Raw genomic sequence first — 24,741 nt, 5'->3', positions numbered from 1 at the left:
TTGCTTTGAAAGTTTTGAACAAACTAACCGAAGCAAGGGCTCGTCGATTATTATTTTATTACTATAGTTATCTTATCTTTTTCTAAAAATTTATTATCTATTGAATTCTGTATTTCTCTAATTTTTCAATTTTATTATCAGTGAATTACATAAGTGAATTGCGTCGGAGAAAAATGCAGAATTTTCAGAAGCGTTGAGGAAATCGATTGACAGCGCGCGTACAATGTTCAGCTAATAACGTGGGAAATGACCGGTGATCTGCGAACAAAACATTGTCTTTAGGCAATTTTACATCTGCCGTATTAGTTTTTCTAGCATGCGCGATTATTCCACTGCGGCGACGCAATTTTTCTTTGATTATTTACAGGGAAAGGAAGCAAAAGATGAGTGAAGAAAGTCCAAGGTAAAATACGTTATATTTGAGGAATCGTTTATTTCGCACAGTACATGACAAAAGACGCGATCAAACCATTGAGTACTTGTATTATATCGGAAGCAATTTTCAATTTTATCGAAGACTTTTTTTTAATACTTTATTTACAAGAGTATTTCGAAAGAAGAATTGTTAGGCAATACTATAAATACAGATATATATATATATATATATAAGACAGATATTTACTATTATTAATATTTTACATAGATATTTGTGTTTAGATAAGATATATAAAATATAATTTTTTCTGTATATATAAATAAACTAAAGTAAATAAATTAACTAAAATTTTTATCACCGAAAATATGAGAGAAATTGGAGAGAAATAACACTATTATAGACACTTCCATAAATATTCTGATATTCTTCTGAAAAAACTTTACATGTATTATGAGTTGCTACACTTTACTTATTACTATTATTAGTTACTCTGCACAATTATTTACCTATAAATTTTATTAACACATTTGTGTTTTCACAAAGAATTGTCAATATGATCGTGGAAGAAATCCGTATACGTCTAATATTTTCGTGACTTTTCTACGTTACATATCTATGCCCTAGGCATATAACTTAATAAAAATATTTTCAAATTTGTTTGATGAACATACAATAGGAAATTATTGTTTGAAGTATCTTTGAAAGAGATATATATTTATTATTTGTCGGTATTATGATTCCGAATACAGTGTACTTTTTCCTTACCATTCCAAAACTCTGCAAAGACATCACGTAAAATTTACAAGCGGTCAAGATAAGCGGTTGATAGCGTCGCATCATTATTATTAACAATGCCTTTTGCTCTGAAACAACTGCGTTGTACCACATAGAGTTGAATCTGCGAAATCAATTCTTTCTTGTTTCTTAACAGGAGTTAATAAGATAATAAAAAAATATTTAATCCATCTTCCTCTCTCCACATAGCAAACTTTTATCTAAGTGACATCTTGAGAACGTTTTCTAGACGTCTTCATGCAGGACGTCTCTACGAAATCCGTGCTGTATTAGGTGCTTGAATTAATTCTTGTGATCAGGAGAGATCGGTATTTGTGCTGTTTCAACATGGCCAAAAGTGACTGCTTATGTATATGAAAGTAATATCAATAGGCTTTAATAATCAGTATATGTATTAGTATATAACATTTGATCGGATGCAAAGAACACAATTTTTTATCGCATTAAAAATGTCGAGTTTTGTATTAAAAAAAGAGCATTTGCGGGAAGCGTTTTCTGTTTTAACATCAAGAAATCTGCTGCTGAAAGTCATCATTTGCTTATAGTGGAGGCTTATGGGGAGCATGCTCTATCTGAAACAACTTGCAGAGATTGGTTTAGAAGATTTAAAAACAATGATTTTGACGTAAATGACAAAGAATGCCCTGGTCAGCCGAAAATATTTGAAGATGGAGAATTGGAGGCATTACTTTAAGAAGATTCATGTCAGACGTTCAAAGAGTTGTCGGAAACATTAAATGTCAATGTGTCAACCGTCAACAAACGTTTAAAAGCAATGAGAATGATCCAGAAGTTAGGAAATTGGGTCCCACATAAATTGAGAGAAACATTGCGAAACGTTCAGCCATCTGTGAATTGCTGCTCCAAGGACGAAAACGGAAGTTGTTTTTGCATCGAATTGTGACTGGCGATGAAAAAAGGACTCATTACGACAATCCTAAACAAGAAATCATGGGTGCGTCCCGGCGAACCATCAATGTCAAAACAGGATATTTATGATAAGAAGGTCATCCTGTGCATTTGGTGGGATCAAGTCGGTGTTGTGTAGTATAAACTGCTGTCGAGTCAATCAATGGTGAATGCTATCGACGTCAATTATTCAATTTGAATCGAGCACTCAAAGAAGAAAGCCCGCAATACGCAAAAGATATAATAAAGTTGTTCTTTTCCATAATAACGCCAGATCACATGTTGCACAACCAGTAAAGAAAATCTTGGAGGCACTTGGATGAGATGTCTTACTTCACCCGTCCTATTCACCAGACGTTGCTCCATCAGATTACCATTTGTTTCGGTCTATGCAGCATGCTCTTTCTGAGTAGCGCTTCAGTTATTTCAAAGATATCAAAAAATGGCTCGATGGATCGCCTCGAAAGAACCTGAATTTTTCTATCACGGAATCCATTTGTTACCCGAAAAGTGGGAAAAAGTTATAGCTTTCGATAGACAATGTTGTGAATAAAATATCAGGTACCTTTTTAGTAAAATAAGCACGAGTTTTTTTTTAGCAAAAAAAAAGCGAAAATTAATTCAAGCATCTAATATGTTAGGAGTGTGATTTAGTTTTGAGGGTTTGCAAGAGATGGCACTAATACTAGTGTTGTCAAAAAGACATTCCAAGGAAATTTTGAAAAAAAAGCTCTTAAAACTAATCACACTCCTAATAAATAAATAAATAAATATTATTACTACACCAAATTATATTAAAATTTTTTATATTTTTAATTAACATTAAAATATTGTTTTTTCTTTTTAAAATTATCTAAAATTTTAAAGAAAATTATATTATATACTTATTATATAATATTTTATTTATAATATTCCGCAAACTTGCAATTTACATAACATAAAAATATATCAACAATAATGCGTTTATAGTCATCTCATTAATTTTCGAATGAATTTAAAATACTGAACAAATAAATTCAGCAAAAGCTTTTGTTTTCTTTCAATGGCTACGTTCGGAAATATCACTCTGGTTTTCCCGAGTATCATCTTATTCTTGTTGTTCATTCCATGTTAAACAAGTTTAAGGTAATATACGAGGACATTCGGGTGATATTTCCGAACGCAGCCAATATTTTTATTTTAATTCCTCTTTTCTTGTCTTGAATAAACAGTAGATTTTTATTATCAACATTCTGTTATACTGATATTTACATTTTCTCACACAGATTCGAACTCGTATCCGTGACTCTCTGTCCCATATAAGAAGATATGAATACATAACACAGTGTTATACAAGAGATACCGACAGATCTGATAGCTCGTTCCATACTGGAAATGGTTAATACCTGAAAGACTTCGTTTTAATAGTTCAATAACACTTACAAACACTCAACATATTTCTGCTAGCAGCATACCTGGATTAACGTAAGACTCATCAAAATCACTACGCCTAGAAGATCCATTAGAAACGGTATTGTGTGGCAAGTTTCGATTATATCAACGAATCTTGTAATGCAAAAAATCATACATATTATAATAATAAAATAAACAATATTATTACATGTATGTTAATTAATATATTCATTTACTAATGAAAATTTGACTCAGTTTCGTAATTAAAATATTTATTTTCACTGACAGAATATAATAATAATAATTAATTATTATTATTATAAAATTTATATATTTTTTTATTACAATTAATCTAAATGGAGAGTTACAATAGGAGAAATATCTATTAAAGTTTATACATTCATATGTCAGATTTATCAATCTGTTCCACAAGTGCGTACGGTTCTTGCGTACGGCATTTCATTAATAGATGATGCACAGAATGTTAAGTTGTGTTTTTCCGATCTCTGAACGGTTCGGAAAAATGCTTTGACATCATATATGGGTAGTAATGACTTGTTTTGTCTATAACAGAGCAAAATAAACCCAATGAGTGCTATGATATATGTGCAAGTCGTTTTGAAGCAGTATTTCTTTGCAACATCCGTCAGGATCGAAAATGTCGTATGCAGCTGCTGGCCGTTACATGAAGAAGTCAAAAGGGTTTATTAGGAAGTGGGTGAAACGTTATAACGAAACAAAAAGTATTGACGACCTGCCGGAACGTGGTAACCAGCGCTCAACGACGAAAAAGGACAACAAAGCTATCAAAATACATTGAGAAGAATCTTGATGTGCGTGAAGTTAGCACCGCCATTTTGTAAAAAAATTGAAATTAAAATTTGTGCTGAATTGTGCTAGATTTGTACTATATTGTGCCGCAACAATTAATGACATAACTCAAAAAACAAATAGCGTTAAGGAGGCTCTATCGGTATTCCGACGTCAAATGAGGACTACGGAAAAGTGTGGAAAAAACTGCTTTTAACACTCATAAATATTATTTCTAAAATTATAATTTCATTTAAGATGACTGTTAAATTGATTAATTTGAAGTGTACAATATTATTTATTAAGTAAAAAATACAAGGTTTGGTTGAAGAGAGTAGTAACCTCTGAGGCTCTGAGCACGAAGGGAGAAACTATTTTTAATCCTAACTTTTGTTGTTATGAAAGAGCGGTTGAAATCTATACACACATAGAAATCTTTGCAGCACAATGTAGCACAAATCTAGCACAACTCAGCACAATGTTTATTTTGTCGATTAAACAAAATGGCGGTGCTGACGAAAAAAATAGTTTTTTCAATTTCAAAACGCTTTATTTTTTCAGTTGTCATTAATTGTTGCGGCACAATGTAGCACAAATCTAGCACAATTCAGTACAATTTTATTTTTATTTTTTTATAAAATGGCGCTCCTAACGCACATAGGATTTTAGAGGTGTTTGTTATATAGCGAGCAAAGAATTTTTTTTTAAAAAGAATATATAGAAGTGAGCCTTAATACTATTAATTAAGTCGGAATCAGATTACGCATTGAAGATTAAGATTGAAAATTGAAATTTGACTAGTGAAGATAAAGAAATTTTTTGCTCCTATTATTTTAATTGACTAAATTTTAATCCTTCAATCTTCAATCTCAATCTTGAATGCGTAATCTGATTCAGACCTTGGACGATTGCTTGATTCTGAATACAGCTGGCGGTCTACAAAAGAAACATCCCATACGCTCTTGTGGAACAGACATACATATTTGTATTGTTCGATTTAATGCTAATAACAGATCCTTTGTTAGTTAAAATCATATAAAGTAACATATGAAAATAAAGGCATTATTTAATCACCATTGTTATTTTTCAATATTTTGTAAAATATAACATTCTGTTTTATTAAGCAGATTGCTCGCAAAAATTTAAATAGCATATATTAAATAAAAGTACAAACTGTATAATGCTGTAATGTTGCTGAACAAATATAGCTATATTTCCATAAGTTATTTGTGATTCCTGAATTAAATCGCATCTTGCCTCGTCTTTGACAATACAAAATATGCGTTCTGCACGGTGCCTGTCGAAATAATTGTCAACATATTACCATATACTTAATTGACTTCATCCGAACGGTATTCGTTTTGCATTGAGCGGAAGAGAGAGAAAAGACGAAACGATTATTTATCATTCCTATGGAAAATGTAGAAGAAAAATAACAAACATTTTTAAAGACGCCATAAAAAAAATTATTTTTAATCTCTGACTGAAAATGGCGCTCTAGATAAAGTTGTTTTTTTTTCCTACACGAAAAGAATAATTTTACTGAAATATCTGAAATTTTAGCTAGATATAAATCTGAAAATGATTTGATTCTAAACCATCAAAATATTTGTAGAAACGACAAATTAAGATATTAAATTTCGGTATTATAAACAAGCAAACGATGTAAAAACAGTTGACAAACTTTATTATAATAATTTCACAATTTAAATTTTAAGCGAAACGTTTCGACTCTTACTGTAGTCCTCCTCAGTCTCAATAATATATACAAAACATTAATATAAAAATAAATATAACAATTTAAAACAATATATAATTATAAAATATAAAGTCAATAAGTCAATGTTCTCTCTTAGTCAAATTGTAAATTGAAGGAAAGAAAACCATCTCATAAAACTATATCCGCATCATGATTGTTAATTTCAGATGCTCCAAAAATAATTCTCTCTCAAAATCCAATTTATTGTAATGTAACGCAGATGTGATGTGTATAAGAAGACAGTTGTCAAAAGAATCACTTATTGACTTTATATTTTATAATTATATATATTGTTTTAAATTGTTATATTTATTTTTATATTAATGTTTTGTATATATTATATTGAGACTGAGGAGGACTACAGTAAGAGTCGAAACGTTTCGCTTAAAATTTAAATTGTGAAATTATTATAAAGTTTGTCAACTGTTTTTACATCGTTTGCTTGTTTATAATACCGAAATTTAATATCTTAATTTGTCGTTTTTAAAACATAACAAGCGTTATCTTAGTACTTATATATTTATAGAAAATTCAAGCATGATAAGCAATAATACTACAAAAAATTTTAATATTCTTAGCAATCAGCTTAAGCATCTTACATAATTATTTTTCTGATCTAATAAAATTTATTTTCAGATTTGTATCTATAGCTAAATTTTTAGATACTTCAGCAAAATCGTTCTTTCCATATAAATAAAAAAGTGTATTCATCACATAAATTCGATTTTTAATATAAACTAAATTAATAAACTAGTTGAAAACACGCGCGCGCACGCTATAAATGTTCCATTTTTTAGCAATCTTAAAATCATCTGCTCTTTCGCAAATAATAAATTATGCGAGTAAAATAAATTCTTACCCCAGTAACTCGCACATTCCGCAAGTGTGTTGCGTGAGAATCAGAAATAGAGTAGAACTGGCAATATAAACTATAGGTATGATTATAATTACAAAACATATATGGGAACGAATGAAATAAAAGTACCGCTCTTCATCGACAAAGAATTCAGCATTAAAAGGTTGCCTCCGCGGGCGAGACTCATTCATGGGCGACGTAATGTCAAGAATTTCTGGTAAGAACATCCATATGTTGTATCCCACAATGTTCACATATGTCAAGACTGAAAAATTAGGTAATCAAAAATTTATATAATATATATAATTTTAATGACAAGATTATTGTGCATAAAGGAAGGACTACACTGTTAAAAATATGAAATTTAATATATTTGTAAAAGTTACACACAATTTTTAATTCATAATCAATATTAAATTCTAAAGACCGTCAATGTAACAACATAACTAATACGAATACGAAGCCTATAACAGTACTTTTGTTTTCAAACCGCAGGCTGTAACAACGCGGATCATACATTGTAAGTCTTTTCAATAAGTAAAAATTAACAGTTTCTAGATTTGACATTTATAGTTGCGTTTCAAGACCGAAATCCTTCGGCGCGCAAATATTTAAGAGGGGGGATATTTCAGATTATTAGAGTTGCGTTGCAAGACCGAAATCTTTCGGCGCGCAATAATTAGGGAGAGGGGACATTTAAAAATCAGATTATTAGAGTTGCGTTGTAAGACCGACAATTGTTCGGCGCGCAATTTGGGGGGACTACATAAATTAATAGAACGTTATTTTCTACTTTGCATAAATATTGCGAAGAATATAACTACGTCGACTCGTCATCAGAGGTCTATCGATATTCGCAAATTCTCGTAAGTGCTGAGACACGCGTATATCTCTTTATATAGAATCTCGATTTAATAACTTACCAAGGCGTAAGGTAGGCTTCCACTACAATGCCTTTTACTGATGAGTCCAGTAGTGGAAGTCGGGACGAAACGCCAAAAATTACGTGATATTCTTCGCAATATATAATATTAGAATAAATTATCAGATTTAGATTTTATATTGTAATTTGACTCTTATTCGCGCTGTTTAACGTACGAATTATTACTATAACAGTACGACAGCAATGCATGTCCTTTTCTTCTAATATAGATAAGAGCTTCAATGTTTTTCTTACTTATGTAGCAGAATGTGAATGATCTTGAAATTTCAGCATGCTCATGCATAATCTTGATCTCATGATGCGTCTTGTGAAATGCCCAGTCTTGCCACATACGCTCGAATAATTCTCTAAACTAAAAGGAAGCGATAAATTATAACCATATATTTTTAAAAGTCAATAATAAAAATATCAATAAGCATTTATATATTAAGCCGTATTGATTTGCAATTGTAACTATTAACGTAGTACTAAAAAATTTACGAAATTTATATTTTATATTTACCTATGTATAGCTTTTATTTATATACTTCTCTATAAGCGCAAAATATTTTTATAATGTTAGGTAAATATTATTTTAAAAAATTGAAATAAGTTATTATAATATTTCAAGAATAGTGTATAAAATTTATTTATATATAATTATTTGTATATTTGTGCAATTTAAATTTACAATCCAGTAACAAAAAAGTCTTATCAGTCTATGCTGCATCTTGTACTTAAATTTCGATGTGATTTTACGTATATATCCAGTTTTACAATTGCATGTCAAAATCATTTTCAGTTTTTAAACGTATAGTATACGTCGAATACTTAAATTGAACCGATGTAACAATTTTACAAATTAAAATAAATATTATTATAATACTTTATAATAGTCATACGATATTACAGTAACATTAAATAATGTTACTTTCTTTTTATAATTATATATTATCAAGAGTGGACATATAATCATCCATTAATATTTCAAGATTATTATAATATTTAATATTATATAATTTTTGTAAAATATTTTCTATATGCTACATTTAAAATTCTAGGAATATGTCTAAAATATTACGTAAAATATTAAATTATGCGCCTATAGGATTATTATTGGATACGTATTATTAGAACACGCTATATTGTCTGAGTTAGTGTAAGATTAAACTAAATAACACATAAATTCCATTAAAACAAAATACAATTTGTATACACACGACAGTAATGTTCTTCTATTTATGTAAAAATTAATGGCAGTCTAGATTTTGGCATATTAAAGAATTGCATCAAGAATTACAAACAAAAAAGATGTGTTCTATTGAATTTAACAAAAATTATGAAGTCTAATAAAATGCTTTTTAGAAACTTACCTTATCTATGTACATTATACGAGAATATAAGTTGCTCAAGCTACCTAGTGTAAGTAAAATAGATGGTATTCCATCCACTATAAAGTCCAGAGAAACTTCAGATGTAAACATGCTCGAAATCTAGAGACAGTATATAATGTTATTAACCATTGATAAAAATGTGGGTGTGGGTTGTATGTGAAAATATATATATTGTAATTTCATAGAGAAATAATTATCTGGAACACAGATAGTTCGATTTAATTGTCTTGCGGGAATATCCTCCGATAAAAATAGAATCTATTTGTTTACTTTTTGTATTGAATTTATATTCTATTTGTTTTTTAATATCATATGTTGTTTCCGACCCTTCAGCTTGAAAAATATTTAATATTTAACTGAAAAGAAAATTATTTTTTAAAACCGCCTATTTTTTAAAACTACCTGAAAAAATGCAGACGACAGCATGAACATCGTGATAACAGCTCTCATTAAATGAGCACTCCACTCGCTTTGATAAGGCCATAGTCCGCTAACCGATAGAAGAAATCGATTAAATTTGTAGTAATACTCTTTAGGATGTTCCATTTGCTTCGCAAGTTTCAATAGAACTGACTGTAGAAACGAGTCAGTTGTTATTCGATTATCGTAGCCATTTTCTCTCTTTTTTTAAAATCCGTCTGATCTTCATATTTTTTATTTTTTTTCTTCAATCATCATAGCATTATCTGGCAAATTACATCAAAGGAAAATGTAGACACTTAATACGGAAATGAAAATTTCTTAAAAGTATCATTAGAATTGATCAGCAGTATTCAGTATTCGCGTAATTACATGAGAAAGAACCATCGGTAGGGACGTCCAAACAGAAATTGTCTTTACTTTTTTTCTACAGTTTTTTTACGCGTGATTATTTCGTAGACTATAGTTTGTAAGTAATTTGTATCGCTTCAATTTTTCTATTTTAATGGGAAAAGTTAAGGTGAGAATTACAAAAAATTTAACGTAAAAAATACTTATGCGGCATTCATACGTATTTAACGACACAGTACGCTACTATCGATTAGATACTCTTATATATTAGAAACAAGATATAAAAGTATTTCTTTTAAGATATAGATATAAATTTAGATGTAAAATATAAAAAATAGATGTTCAATTCTGCGACATCAAGGAAAACGAAAAAGGTATACCATAATTATATATTACAATTAGAAAAACCCTACTGTAACTGATCTTTATGTTTTTCTATTTTTCTGAATGAGATTTTTAGAGACTTGTATCTTTTTCTTTAAAAAAAAAAATCTACCTACCTAACTAAAAATACAAAAATAAAATTCTTTAACTTTATCAAAGAAAATCTTCATTGTAGTAAGAATTATGAATGAAATACCTATTTGGTTATATTTTTTTAAATAAGACGAATTAGTGTAATTACAAAAAGATTCAATTCAAACAGAGTGTTCAGCGTTAGTGGTACAATGTTAGTGCAATTGATTTGTAGTCAACGATTTAATCTCAATCCTCATTCTGTGTACGCCTTGGTTTATAGGAAGTTGATTGGAGAGTTGAAAATTATAAGTAAAAGGAATGAAACAGAATTGTAATTGGTTTCATAAATAATAAACTGATATTGTACTCAAGCGCTATATTTTACGTAACATGTAATAAAATGGCGATAATATCTTCGACTAGATACATCTCTTCTATACAAGATCTAAAGATCGGAAAGATTGTTAATTTTCCAATGATAGATTCCTTGATTTCATATTTTCTTTCTAATTAAAATTTTTATAGAAGAACTATATTTTATTTAAAAATATAAATATAGAATTGAATTATACATAATTCTGTACAGAGATCTTATAAAGGAATAAAACCGACTTTTTAAGAAAAATTAACCATAAATTCGTCAAAGAATCTCCCATTGATGTAAGAATTACGAGTGGGATACGTCATATTTTTAAAATATTTACGTAGAATTGCAAAGTATTTTAATAATTACAAAGTAATTGCTCGATATCTTCGCGTAGAGTAGCGAAGATCGGTCTCTCATGACTATTCAATTGCCAGCATGATGACATTAATTTTCTATGGATTTCCTGTGGACAGTTGTCTGGACAAGGAAGACGATGGCCACGTTCTAACGCGTTTAGTAGGTCCGTTATAGTAGTCATTAAAATTTCTTTCTCTGCCACCCTGACTGACAGTTGTGGATCGACGCCATAGCTAAAAACCTCGTACATTGTCACACCAAATGACCACACATCCGAACGGGTTGAAAATTTGTTATGCCTCAAGCTCTCCGGTGCATACCTAAAAAAATTGTTACACAAAGGTCCATATTCAGAATGCGTTTTTATTAATAAAAGCGCGCTTTTATCTCTGAAATTCTATAGTATACGTAATGTAAACTATAGCATGTTAGAGCGCTAACATCATTGTAAGCGCGTTCTGAATACGGGTCAAAGTTTTCGTCTAAACCGAGCAAATCATTTCTTAAGCTTCCGCCGTATTTTTCGCTGTTACGCAAAAAGAAGACATGCCTCAAATGTTGCTTTTTGAATGACATAATTTTCACTACAATTTTTTAAAATTAGATTCGCAGCACTGACACCAATTTATAACATATTTTAAAGCTTAAGAATGACGCTTCAAAACAACTATATGACGAGAAAAAGATTCAAATTTGAATAAATGCTGTAGTCTGTTAAATATAAAGGCCGAGAATTAAGTTGTAGACATAATATAATTGCTAATTTCTTAAATGTACAATATACTTTTGAGCTAGAAAATTTGAGACGAACTTTCTGAACAACTTAATATTATATAATACTTACCATTTAATTGGAATATTACGAAGTGTTTTAAATACATAATAATCACTTGCAGCTATCACTTGCGCAAGACCGAAGTCGCTGATTTTTACTCGATCCTCGTTTGCTACTAGGATATTTCTCGCTGCTAAATCTCGATGGACAATGTTCATACTACCGAGATACTCCATGCCTGCAACGATATCCAGAGCAAAGCCTAATAATGTTTTATATGCGAGGCTAAATCGATGCGAACTTAAGTAACTTAATAACGAGCCATATTGAATAAATTCCATCACCAGAATTCGGTCTACTGAGCATAAAATTTTTACAATATTTGGATGATTGAGTCTCTAAAAATAAATTTAAAAAGAGAACAGTGAATATATGTACATAATTTGTATAATATTTGTATAACACAATGTCTGAAAAAATAATGGATTTGTAAAATAATGATTCACCTCCATGATTTTAATTTCTCTCTCGAAGTCAAGCACATTTTCTGAATCCGCTTGCGTCTTGAGTTTCTTGACGGCTACATCCTGCTCCGAATCAACTTCCTTACCATTGCGCCTTCTGAGTGTACCCTTATATACTTCACCATAAAAGCCTTCACCTATACGTCCTTGCAAGATCACATCCAAATTTTCATTTATCTCATAAGTACGCTGCCATTGGGAACTGTCTTTGCTGTTGCAAGCCTTGTCATTGGTTTTACTTTTGTTGGTTTTGCCTGAGTTATCTTCACAACTCGGACCACAATCGCTACCGTTACCCGCAACTGGCATCTTGTACAATTCACTATTTAGCCAACGCAGATAAAATGACAATTCATCTATGTTGCTGTCTTGATTCTGATAGCTGACCAATTGCTCCGTAGCTTTTAAGAAGATTAAAGTTTAATTCTTTACTCTCGTATGAGCTATCACAATTAAATATTATTATTTGTAAACTTAATATGTATATACTTTTATTACAATAAATAAAGGAATTGAGATCATGATTATTATAATATCTAAAGACGCGACAACTTGATCAATTTCTATTTTGTAAATAGTACCAAAACTGATTAAAAATAAAATATAAATTATTTTTGTAGTGAAAAAAGATTTAAATCAACTCACTATGATCGTTCCAAGTAATATTAGTATAATCAGTGACCAGACTCGTTTGCGATTCACTATTTGATTTACTTTCTTCTGTATAAATACTGCCATTTTCGTCATTATTTGCATCAACATCTCGGAATAGCTTGGGGCATATAGTAGCATAAGTATGTGTTCTACGAGCATTATAGACTTCATAAAGAATCTGGTTGATATCTCGCATAATAGCTTGAGGTTGTTTCCTTGCTATGGAATTATTTTTGCCCCAGCATTCCAACATTAATTTATAGATTTCGTTTGGACAATCTTTAGGAGGAGGCAATCGGTTTCCACACTTATAATACTGCAACACAATCATTTAATCATCACAGTCAGAGTTTCTAATAAAATAGTTCTATCAGTGTAAAAAAAATAATATAACAAAATTTTTATTTGTAATAAATATATTATACCATTTTAACAGTATGAGTTTTGTGATATTTAGGTGGAGGAGCTCCTCTGGAAAATATCTCCCAAATGGTTGTTGCCAATGCCCATATATCCGCTTGAAGACTATATTTTGCGGATGTAAAATCGGTGTAACATTCTGGTGGTATCCAATATATACTGAACAAAATAACAAAAAATCGTTATGTGCATTTTTATATTACATTTGAATAGAAAATAATAAATATAATTAAACAAGATTTTTATTTCTTGACTTACTCGTCGTCGGTATAAGTAAAGAGACCAGGATCACCCAATTTGACAATAAAACTGTTATCTGTATGCGAATGTATGAAAACGTTCCGGCATCTTATATTTCCATGAATTACACGATTCTCCTCCTATATAATCTTGCATGTTTAAGATATTAACATTAAGATATAACACAAATATTTGGAGAAATTTACCAAATGCCATAGAGCTGTTGCCAGACAGACGGTGGCTTCTACCATATCAACCGTTAATACAGACTTACTATTGCTGCACAGGTACTTGTCCAACGGACCCAAATTCACCAGCTCAAGTAGCATTCCGATCGTTGGGGCTACTGTTATGCCATATAATCTGAAAACGAAATAGAATATAATATTTCGACACTTCCATGATTCAATACCTCTTTCTAAAATTTCTAATATTTACCTAACTAAAGCTACCGAACGCAGTTGGCTCCATTTGCCAACTAATTCTAAAAATTCTTTGGTATAATTATTCTCCTCCGTCTTCAATATTTTCATCATAACTTCAAGTTTCTTGCCTTTAGCAACTCGCCATATAGCTCGATGCAAACCCGTCATTATTGTAGAACAAGTCAAATCTTCATCACTCTTTGCAATCGCTTTGTATACCTGTAATTCATTCCATGGTACGCATCGCGGTCCACCTTGCAATAGAGTAGTAATTATTTCCTCGTCTGCTGCTACTTCGTTTACGACATTTTCCGAAGCACAAAGTAATAATTTGGACTTGTCTAGAAAATAAATTTTCTATATATAAATGAAAAATAATTAAAATATCGATATTTCCTTTAACACACACGTGCGCGCGTACATATATGATATATAATTCATATGTAACTAATTAATATATGTACCATACTCTGAAAATCCCAAGCATTTTCCAAAGTATATTGATTCATTGGGATTTTGGAATGAAGAAATTAAATGCCTCAAAGATTCATACACCCGAGAACTGTTTGTCATTATAAATTTATCAGGTTTAGATTCTACTACTTTTTGCGAAGATATAGTTCCGTCTTTGTTGTAAACGTCGATATAAAAAACACAATACTCGGTTTCACTCTCGCGTAGTATATAACTTCCTGACTCGTTGGCACATTTTTCCTTAAGTTTCGTATACGAGAAATCTTTTCTGAAACATTTTTAGAGGCTCTATATAAATATTATATATGTAGGAACGTTGTAGCTTTCATCTTATAAAATTCATCTTACCCAACTGGTCCATGGCACCTTAATTTTTGTAATCTTTCTAACGAAGGCGTAATAATACTAACATCACCACTACAGAGATTAAAATTCCACTTAACAGATAAGCGATAATATCCATCCAATGCAGATACAAATGACAATAAAATCGTTTTTGTATCAAATTGTACACACAATGGTATGCCAGTCCTCCTCCCAATTAACACAGTGTTGTTCTTTCTAAAATATGAAAATGTGATAATATATGTTCATTATTTTTATTGTACTTAATTTATATGGGCTATAAAAATTATTTTTTAACATTTTATTTTAAAATTGTGTATTAAGAAGGAAAGCTAATGTACTGAAATATGTTATGACATATATTTGTTGTTACCCTATGGAAAGAGTTGAAATGTCTTCTATCCTGCAAATTGTTTTCCAAGTACCAATATCAATCTCACAGTAATTTACTTGCTCTATGGTAACCCTAAGCAAGACTTTAGCTCTTAGATTAGGAACATCTTTATCCATTAATGCTGTATATTCCTCGTATGGATAATTTGGAGCCATGCGTTCAAATTGTTTCAAATACTGCTCCTTGACATATGCAGCATCATACCCAGATAACTTTGTAAGTGCATTGTGAATAGGTTTTCTAATAAAAAAGGCATGTCTTTTTATGCATTCCTTAGGTATATATTTTTTATATTCTGATTCTACAATTTCTCGTGGGAGTTCTTCTTCAAGCATTACCCTGTAATAAAAAATATTGTAATAAATAAACATCACATAACATTCAGTTATTATATTAAATAAAGTCTACATTATATTTACAAAAAATAATTTGTAAATAACAATTCTACATTGTCCTATCAAAGAAAAATTGCTCATATATTACCTGTACATGTCACTAACTCCTAGGCCAATTAATTCATGTTTATGTTTCTCATAAACAATGTCAGGTACTTTATTATCTAATACATCCTTGCGAACTTGCTCAAAATAATAATTATATGCATTTACATCTATTTCTCTTAGCCTATCCATACTGGATGGCTTGAATCTTAAGCGAAAGTTGAATCTACACTTCTCTGAGTCTTCTTCTAGTATGTGACCACAAGGGAACCATAATTTTGAAGAGTAACTTTGCAGTGCAAACAAATGTCTCGCCAAAGGATTTATATTGAAAGTATGGCATATCTATAAATTAAAGTTTTGATTTAAAAAAAATATTAAGATTGCTTTGTATAAAAAGATAAAAAATAGAAGCATAACTAAAATTTACTTAAATATAAATTACAGAAAAATAAAATTAATTTTGCAAAAACAACAAAAAAAATACAAATCAAATTGTTGATAAAATAAAAAATAAAAATAGATGATTTAAAATTTATTAATACATTATTTTACAAAAATCAATAAATAATATAATTAAATAAATTTGTTTGTTTTGATTTACAGTTAACATACAACTGTAATTACAATTCAATAGTCAGTATGAGTCTTAGAGAAAAGTGTACATGATCGTACATGTATCATAAGTCAAATTTTATAACATGATTGATATTGTAATTATGTATAAGATTTTCAAAATTAATTTGAATCTCTACTACAGTCTCTTCAATCAGTGACTTTTGATAAACCCATGGAATACAAACTCTAACAATAACATATAATATCAATTTAAAACTATTCACATAATATAAATTTATATAACACATGTTATATATATATATAATAGTTACATTGTTGAGTAGAAAATCATAATTATTGATCTAATGTTACTATTAGTTTGTGTTCTGTAAAAATATTGATAAGAGAGTCGATTTATTATTGCGATACTATTTAACAAAAATGATAGTATATGATTAATAGATAACACAGAGCAAAATTTTAAAAACCATCAAGTCAAAAACATTCATTTTACCATAGAGGTATACAGTAACATTCCATGCTTCATCAACTAAAAGAAAAATAATCATATTCTCACACCTTTATACACAGATATTCGATAGTTTCACCAACAATAAATGCAAATTTTAATGGTTTATCTCTATTAGCCATATAAATGTATACATAATGTGACAGTCGCGGGTCGTCATCCATATTAAATTTACAAATTGTCGGTCTCGGCAGAAATATTACATCTTACAGCAATCCTCGATACCCAACGCACACCGATTTGGTTTTTGTTTATCATGTGTGATAAATATAACGAATTCGATCACCTGCATTACTCCGCACTTCTGAAGAATAGTGAAGAATAAGGATCTAAAGTTGTTTAATGACAAAAATGTAACGCACATATCATGATTGATAAAATGTTCAATATTAATATTGTTACCTCTTTGACGAAAAGCGTGTTCCAATCTATTCTAATATTCTATCGAACATCGATCAACACTTGTATTGAGTTCTTCTATTCAGATGCTCCTTTCAGATATTTTTTGCATAGAAAATCTTTACAGTATGTAAGTATCACATCACAGCAAGTCTGTTCACGTTACTTGCACTTTTTGCACTCATACTCAACATCTTCGCTTTCACTCTTTTCTAGTTTTCGATAATTCAACCAATGGTATAATAAGAGAGGTATAGCAACTAGGAGGACGCGCAGCTGCGGCCAATCACAATATAGTAAGTTTTTTGAGTGGCGATTCAAATGCACCGAGAACCTTACACTATGTATGGCATATATATGTACATACATATCACCAGTGATAAGAAGCGATTAAAGATCGAGTAAAATAGTAAATAGCGAAAAATTGCAGAAGTGACGTGAAAAGTAAATCATCAGTAAGTTAAGTTTACCATTTTATCAATTTTATATTCAAAAATACGCATACTTATATATGTAATAAATGTACATATCAAAGACCTGTATTCTAACCTCAAATATTGTGCATTTTTATTCATATGTACATACATAATTATAAGAGATTTTGTATTTTAATAATGTAATTAATGATATATACTTTTGAATATATATGTATATATAGAAATTACATTTATTTCAGAATTTATTGTTAACCCTTAAAACGCCCTCGGGGTACTGGAAGACCCCACTTCAGATTCCCAAATAAATACCTTTTTAAAAGTTGCACTATTACAGTATTTTTTATCTTAAAGATCCATATTTCAAGAGGTACAGGTTCAATTTTTAGATAAAAGTATTGAAAATTGACTGAGTTATGATTTTTTGTGAAAAACGTCATTTTTCATGTTTCTCTAAGTATTTTATTTCTTCTAACGCGTACCAATAACTTTTTTATCAAGATAACTTATCTCTGCAGTAAAAGGATAGTTGGAGAGTATCCAGTAATTTTGTTGAAACGAAATAGCGTATACTCTATGTACATACACACATGCACTTACATATATATATATTTCTTCAGTTTTGACATATTAACTAAATAATTAAATAATTCAAGGCTATTTGTAATAAGATTTATTTGTTTCCATCTACCTGAGTACATACAGACATTTGAATTGGCGCCTCAAAAACTTACAGCGTTGTGGTTGGTCAATCAATTTTCCCACTTCCCCTGCATGCGCCTTGCTATACCTTTCTTATTATACCATGATTCAACCCATTCTACAATCGCGTAAACGTAATTATAATGCTGGATTCACACTGCATCCGATTTTCGTCGTACGACGACTCTGCAACCAATCAGAAAAATCGTATCATCGATACGAAGCAAAATTTTGTTTTCTGATTGGTTGCAGAGACGTCGTACGACGAAAATCGGATGCAGTGTGAATCCAGCATAAGTGGCTGTAGTTGTAAGTTGTAAGCATTGACTAATCATAGTCGAACATTTTTTCGTATTTGACTGTGATTGGTTAATTCGTATAACTACACTTACGCAATTGTATTATGCATTTATGAAATGCATTGCTTGCGTCCATGCGATTTGCTGCTTGCGTCCAATGTAGAACCAGCTTTATGCAAGTGAACCGTTCCCGTTTATATTGCATTACATTATTTACATTATTTAATCACTTGTGACATCTGCTATATAGGCGGTAGCATCTTATCCGTATATGGTATGTACATACAATAGGAAGATACCACTTTTGCAGGGTATGACATATCAATTTTTTCCAATAATATGGAATATCAAAAGTTTAATTCGTTAATTTGTGTGAATAAAGAAAGGTTTCTAGAATATAAATAATATTTTTTCGTTGGTAATTCACACGCACACACACAATGACATTAAAAAATTGTTCAAGAATAAATGCTTTAGTGTGACATCTCTTCCCCCGAATTACCCCAGATAACCAGGTGAACAAATAACGTATGGGATAGATAATGTAGATATACGTAGATAGGCAACAACAGATATTAATAAATAAATAATTTTTAAAAGGCACAAAAGTTAAAGGGGAAATGATTTTGCGAAGAAGAAGACGTCAACATATATATATGAATGACATAATCGAACAGAAAAATACATGCATATATTCATAATTATGCATCAAGTGCACTTACGGACATGATTATATTATTTTAATCGTAAAAATTTATATTCTTAATTGCCCAATATATTTGCAGCATTTTTTTATAATATCAGACTCAACCGCGTCTCCTGATATGTATGTTTTTCATATACATTTTTTAGCACTTTTTAATTACTTTGTAGACGCTGTATGCTACTTAGAATCAAATTAAAATCAGAAATCGCGCGAAATTTAATCATCCAATGGCAGGCCATTGAATAATCTCAGCTGTATGGTGCACAGAGACTGCGCTATGTTGCGGGATGCTGTATAATCAATACTATCATGTTCCGGACCAAAAAGCGGACTCGAGAAATTGCGTGTCATCTGATAACATCATGAAAACTGAAAGACATATTTGTACGCCAGGTACCAACGGTAAGTAAGGATATTTCTCGATTTTTATGTCAACTATTTAAGTACTTAGAAAATTAAGAAATAATGCACATATTTGAGACGTAAACTCACTCCAATGTTCTCCGCATAAAATACTGCATAATGTGTAGTCACAGGTATATTTTCAAGTATAAAATGGTGAAACCTTCCGACTTTATTTTCCTCATTAATTAATTAAAATATAAAAAGAAATAAACGAGAAATTAAAAACATAACAAATTAAGTAATTACAGATACGTTGAATTGTATACAGAAACATTAATATGATTTCCATTCATCATATGAAAAAATGAAACATAAAGCCAGAAAATGCAAAGTTTAACATTACAGATTAAATTTAAAAGAAATATTGTACATTCTTTGTCAAAATACTTATCAATTCTATCTAAATAATTATATTTTTGTTTGAAAATAAATTCGGCTAAATAATATACATACATAATAATATTATATACTTTCGCATACTAAAACGAGGTATTCTATTGCGTATCATATATCATGTCACAATCGTTTAATATTTTGAATATAATTCCATTAAGAGGATCCACAAAGTTACAAGAATGATTTACAGTTTCGTGTATATAATTTTTATTAGATAAAGCATCATAAGCACGCTAATTATCACTTATATATTATATAATACTTCCAGGTGCAATGTACATATAATGATGAATATTAGAGGTTTAGTGTACTCGCTGTTCTGTTTGCTACCGAAATGTCAAACAAATGATCATTTTGTCTTTCTAAACCTCCAAATAATCATTGTTCAGTAATTAATCTACTTTTGTGATACTTTCAAAGTCAAAATTTCGATTCGTTTATTTCGATTATAATTCTTAGACCGCCTAATAGTTTATTGCCGTTGGTCAACCATTGATTTACTATAAAATATGTAAATAATTTAATGATTTGAAAATATGTTCTACATCAATAATAGCACTTACCATACTTCACGGCAAAAATTGATCCAATTAATCCACAGCAGAAGTTGACGAAATTTCTGTTTCAGCTTGCAGTAGTTTGTTGTCATAGTGAATTCATCATTAAAAAGTAGCAAATAATATTACATACTTTTGCTATATCTAAATGTGCTTTTGAGAATCATATTAACGCACTTAATTTAAAATTGTATGTCTTTTTTTACCGTTTTCATCAACATATTTGTTTATAATACATTATTAGTGCAAAGCATTATAAGCGAATCGTCTGGTTTTAATTGAATCTTTTTAGTACATCGTGGACACGTAATGTGGTTTCGAAACACTCTTTTGACACTTAAATAATTTATTAAATTGCCATGTTATGGCATTTTATACCATATGTTATGCGTTAAGGGGATCCTTAAGACATCTTACACATAGACATTATACGTGTCATTGACACATCACTATTATACATCAATATCTTACTCACGCACATACGTAAATTTTTATTTTTTGTATTGTAATTATGTTTTAATTAGACATCTAAATCTAATGTTAAGAACTCCACGCTGTTTCTTCATGCAAACTACGTATCTGTGGACTATACTATTTCTTATGGGCCTTCTACAATAAGCCATAAGTCATAAATCGGAAGTAAGAAACTCAAAATTGACAACTGTGATTGGTCCATTTCTAGTTTATGACTTATGATTTGTGACTTACGGCTTATTGTAGAAGGCCCATTAAGTACAGCTGTTGCGCAGCTTTTATATAAAACAAATGTTACGACGTGTAAGACTTGACAGCTCTGGAGCGCCATATTGGACTAAAAAATGGTATGATATTAAATATAAGAATTTTAACCTATCAGAACTGTGTACTGTGGAATGTGCGCTTTCTGACAGGTTAAAATTCTTATATTTAATATCTGTTCCTAATATTTCTCCTATTGTGCGTAGACCCTAAGACTTGACAGCTCTGGAGCGCCATATTGGACTAAAAAATGGTAAAGAAGAACTCAATTTTAAAATTTTTTATCGTTTTCAGCATAGATTCTACCTCATAGGCACGTATTAATGCGTATACTTTAATTCTGTAAAAGGATTTTCGAATCTGTGAATGACAAAAAAAGTATTTACGATACAAAAATTATACGATTTAGATAATACAGGAGGCTTTAGGATCCCCTTAAATAAATGAATTCATGAAACAACAATGATTATATATAATATGTATAAAAATGGTGGCTCTTACTGTAGCTACATTCCAACATATACTGATATTATGTGACGAATATAACAATTTCGAAGATAATTTCTTAGGGTGAAGTCACACACGGTACGGGAATCAGCATATGGGATAGAGGACGCTTTTGCGTTACATTATGAAAAATGGGGTTAGAAAAATAACTCAACGGCTTGAGGTATTGGCTATTTACCGCACGCAAAAGCGTTGCGGTATATAGAGAGCACATTACGTGCACGCGTGAGGAAAATAAAATTAACAAATATTACTGTTTTGATGGAACAATTATTTTTTTAATTATGTATTTATTTTCCGGAACACGTCATTTTCGGGTCTTCCACGCACTGTGTGCACAGGGCACGAAAGACATTCGGGATATAAAAATGCGGAAGAGCGCTGATTGGCTGTTCGAGTCACGCATCCTCTGTCCCACATGCTGATTCCCGTACAGTGTGACTTCACCCTTACATTTACTTCTAGAACACATTCTTCACACTCAGTAATCACAATTCGATGGGCAAGTCCTTGAATAAGAAAAAAAATATCATTTAATATATTAATAATACTAATAAATACTATTACACTATTAACAAATACTATATATATTTAATAAATACTATATTACTACAATACTACAAGATGTAATCACCCAGCGATTGAGATTACTAGAAGCACATGAAATTATTTATAATTCAATTTTCAATAATAAATAATTATAATAGTTATAACTATTGCGAAAATTGAATAGTTGTAAAGGACTCTTTTCAATTTAGTTTAGTTTACTCTATATATATCTGCATATAAAAAGATGTCCCAAATATTCTGGAACATCCTAAACATATATTTAATCAGCAATACCTCGTTCTCATATATAATTATACTTACATAAATTTATATACGTATTTACATAAATTGCAGATGTACCTATGGGAGAATCGATCGAGGAGATTGCCGAATCTGTAGATGAGTTACGAGAAAAGCTCGCCAGTATGAAGAAACTTATGATAGAGCGAAAGGGCACTACACTGGGAGAGATTAGTGCTCGGAAAAGGAAAGAAGCTTCTAACATGATAGATGGCAATCTTTTGTCCTGGATTTTTGGATTGGCTCTTATAGGAATCTTGATTGTTAGCTCCTATGCTTTTTATAATCTGTATCACGCGGTATTAAAGAGAATATCATCTCATCATACGGAACTATAAGGAGAAGGCGTAAAATAAAAAGGAACGAAATCCAAAATTTTTGCAAATTCTTGACAATATATTACAAAAAATCGGCCTTGTTATTAATTTGCCCATCAGACATTTCAACGTGAAAAATGTTGCCTCATGTTCTTTTCGATACAAATTTTTTAATTTTTTTTTAGAAAAAGGATTAATGTCAAAGAAAACTGTTAATTTGCTCAAAAAGGTATTATAAAGTGGTTATACCCCAACAATGCGAGTCAACGACAGACTCAAACATAACTCTAAATTTAAATCAATGTATATTGAAAGAAAATCTACGTATCACGTATAGTACATAAGAAAAATTAGATCGTGGCAACGTCGCATTTTTACGAATAGACAAATACGAGTGACAGTACCGCAGTTCCGAGGAACCAGGAACCACTCGACTGCAGCGGACGCGTTTCGGATCGGGTGCTTTCAATTTAATATTTTTGAAAGTGTTGCCGACTTTGACCGAGGAATTGAATCCACAAGGGCCTGGTGCGTGTCCGCGAATTGTGCTCGTCTCGTTCGTTATTTCGGCGCGACGACGTTGTAGATCAAGCGCCCGGGGTCTGTTCGAGCAATGTCATTTTCGCGGGCATTGCATCATCCCTTTGACCTTGTACTCATTTTTGATATTGTAACCCCTTATAATGTGATCCTGGCCGTATTGCCTCCGCATACTTTAGAAGGAGACAAGAGCCAATCAAGAAGAAGAAGAAGACACAATAAGCACCGAAGCATCGCTGTCAAAATATTTATATAAAAGACAAAAATGTCCGCACAATCACGATATAAAAGAAAATATATATATTAAAAATAAAATTTTAGCAAGGAAAAAAAAATGCAAAGTGGATCTTGCGAAAAGAAACGACAAGAATGGCATAATCTTACTCTTGATGAGAAACCAAATCTATAATGTGATGGCAATCGCTTTGTCATTGAAAGTGCGACGTTGCCATTATACTTACTAGACTTCGTCAATTCTCGAGAGAATGTATAAAATCAAGATTTTTTTTATTGACTCAAACTTTAATGCGCATTGGTGCATATTAAATCTGTTATACATTTTAATTTGAATGTGATAATAAAATAAAAATATTTCGTATTATATAAAATATGCTACTTAACAGTAGATATAAATGTATATTGATTAGAAATTTAAAAGAAGTTTAAAAATTCATTTCATACGCTTAAAACTCGTTTTTATTTATATTAATCAAAAATTTTTACGTCAATTTGTGTATATAACGGCTTCAATATGCATCACCACTAGAGCGTCTAACCAAATTTATTATTATACAGTATTTAAGTAATTAATGATTAAAGATAAAAACAAATATGTAAAGGTTCAGAGAATTAAAATTTTTGATAAAAGTATCGATTAGACGACTGAACTCCAATGATCTTGACATATATTGTCAACGTCATTAACTTGAGTTAACTTCAACAGATTT

At 30.5% G+C, this 24,741-nt stretch overlaps 2 protein-coding genes across 3 annotated transcripts; one reads left to right on the top strand and one right to left on the bottom strand.

Annotated features, from left to right (window-relative positions):
* Positions 1 to 11,122: 11,122 nt before the first annotated feature.
* On the bottom strand, positions 11,123 to 17,426 carry hop (tyrosine-protein kinase hopscotch). Of its 2 annotated transcripts, none has more exons than XM_018539815.1 (14): positions 17,348 to 17,426; positions 16,996 to 17,274; positions 15,902 to 16,203; positions 15,398 to 15,757; positions 15,028 to 15,240; positions 14,670 to 14,947; positions 14,219 to 14,546; positions 13,987 to 14,143; positions 13,799 to 13,920; positions 13,546 to 13,699; positions 13,112 to 13,436; positions 12,449 to 12,867; positions 12,012 to 12,340; positions 11,123 to 11,487 (listed from the first exon to the last, which is right to left on the bottom strand). In XM_018539815.1, the coding sequence occupies exons 2-14, from the start codon at positions 17,107 to 17,109 to the stop codon at positions 11,166 to 11,168; spliced, it is 3,423 nt and encodes a 1,140-aa protein (XP_018395317.1). In that variant the 5' UTR covers positions 17,110 to 17,274; positions 17,348 to 17,426; the 3' UTR covers positions 11,123 to 11,165. The 2 variants fall into 2 exon arrangements, with proteins under 2 accessions (XP_018395317.1, XP_018395316.1); XM_018539814.1 differs by having other exon boundaries at positions 16,996 to 17,249.
* A 2,351-nt stretch (positions 17,427 to 19,777) lies between these two features.
* Positions 19,778 to 24,225, top strand: LOC108773877 (uncharacterized). The gene is made up of 2 exons (XM_018539830.1): positions 19,778 to 19,887; positions 22,992 to 24,225. The coding sequence occupies exons 1-2, from the start codon at positions 19,848 to 19,850 to the stop codon at positions 23,273 to 23,275; spliced, it is 324 nt and encodes a 107-aa protein (XP_018395332.1). The 5' UTR covers positions 19,778 to 19,847; the 3' UTR covers positions 23,276 to 24,225.
* The last annotated feature ends 516 nt before the right edge of the window (positions 24,226 to 24,741 follow it).

The sequence above is a fragment of the Cyphomyrmex costatus genome, unplaced genomic scaffold, assembly GCF_001594065.2.
Source record: "Cyphomyrmex costatus isolate MS0001 unplaced genomic scaffold, Ccosl1.0 scaffold223, whole genome shotgun sequence".
NCBI lineage: Eukaryota > Metazoa > Arthropoda > Insecta > Hymenoptera > Formicidae > Cyphomyrmex > Cyphomyrmex costatus.
The sequence above is the reverse complement of the archived record's forward strand: the minus strand, read 5'-3'. Positions and strand labels throughout refer to the sequence as shown.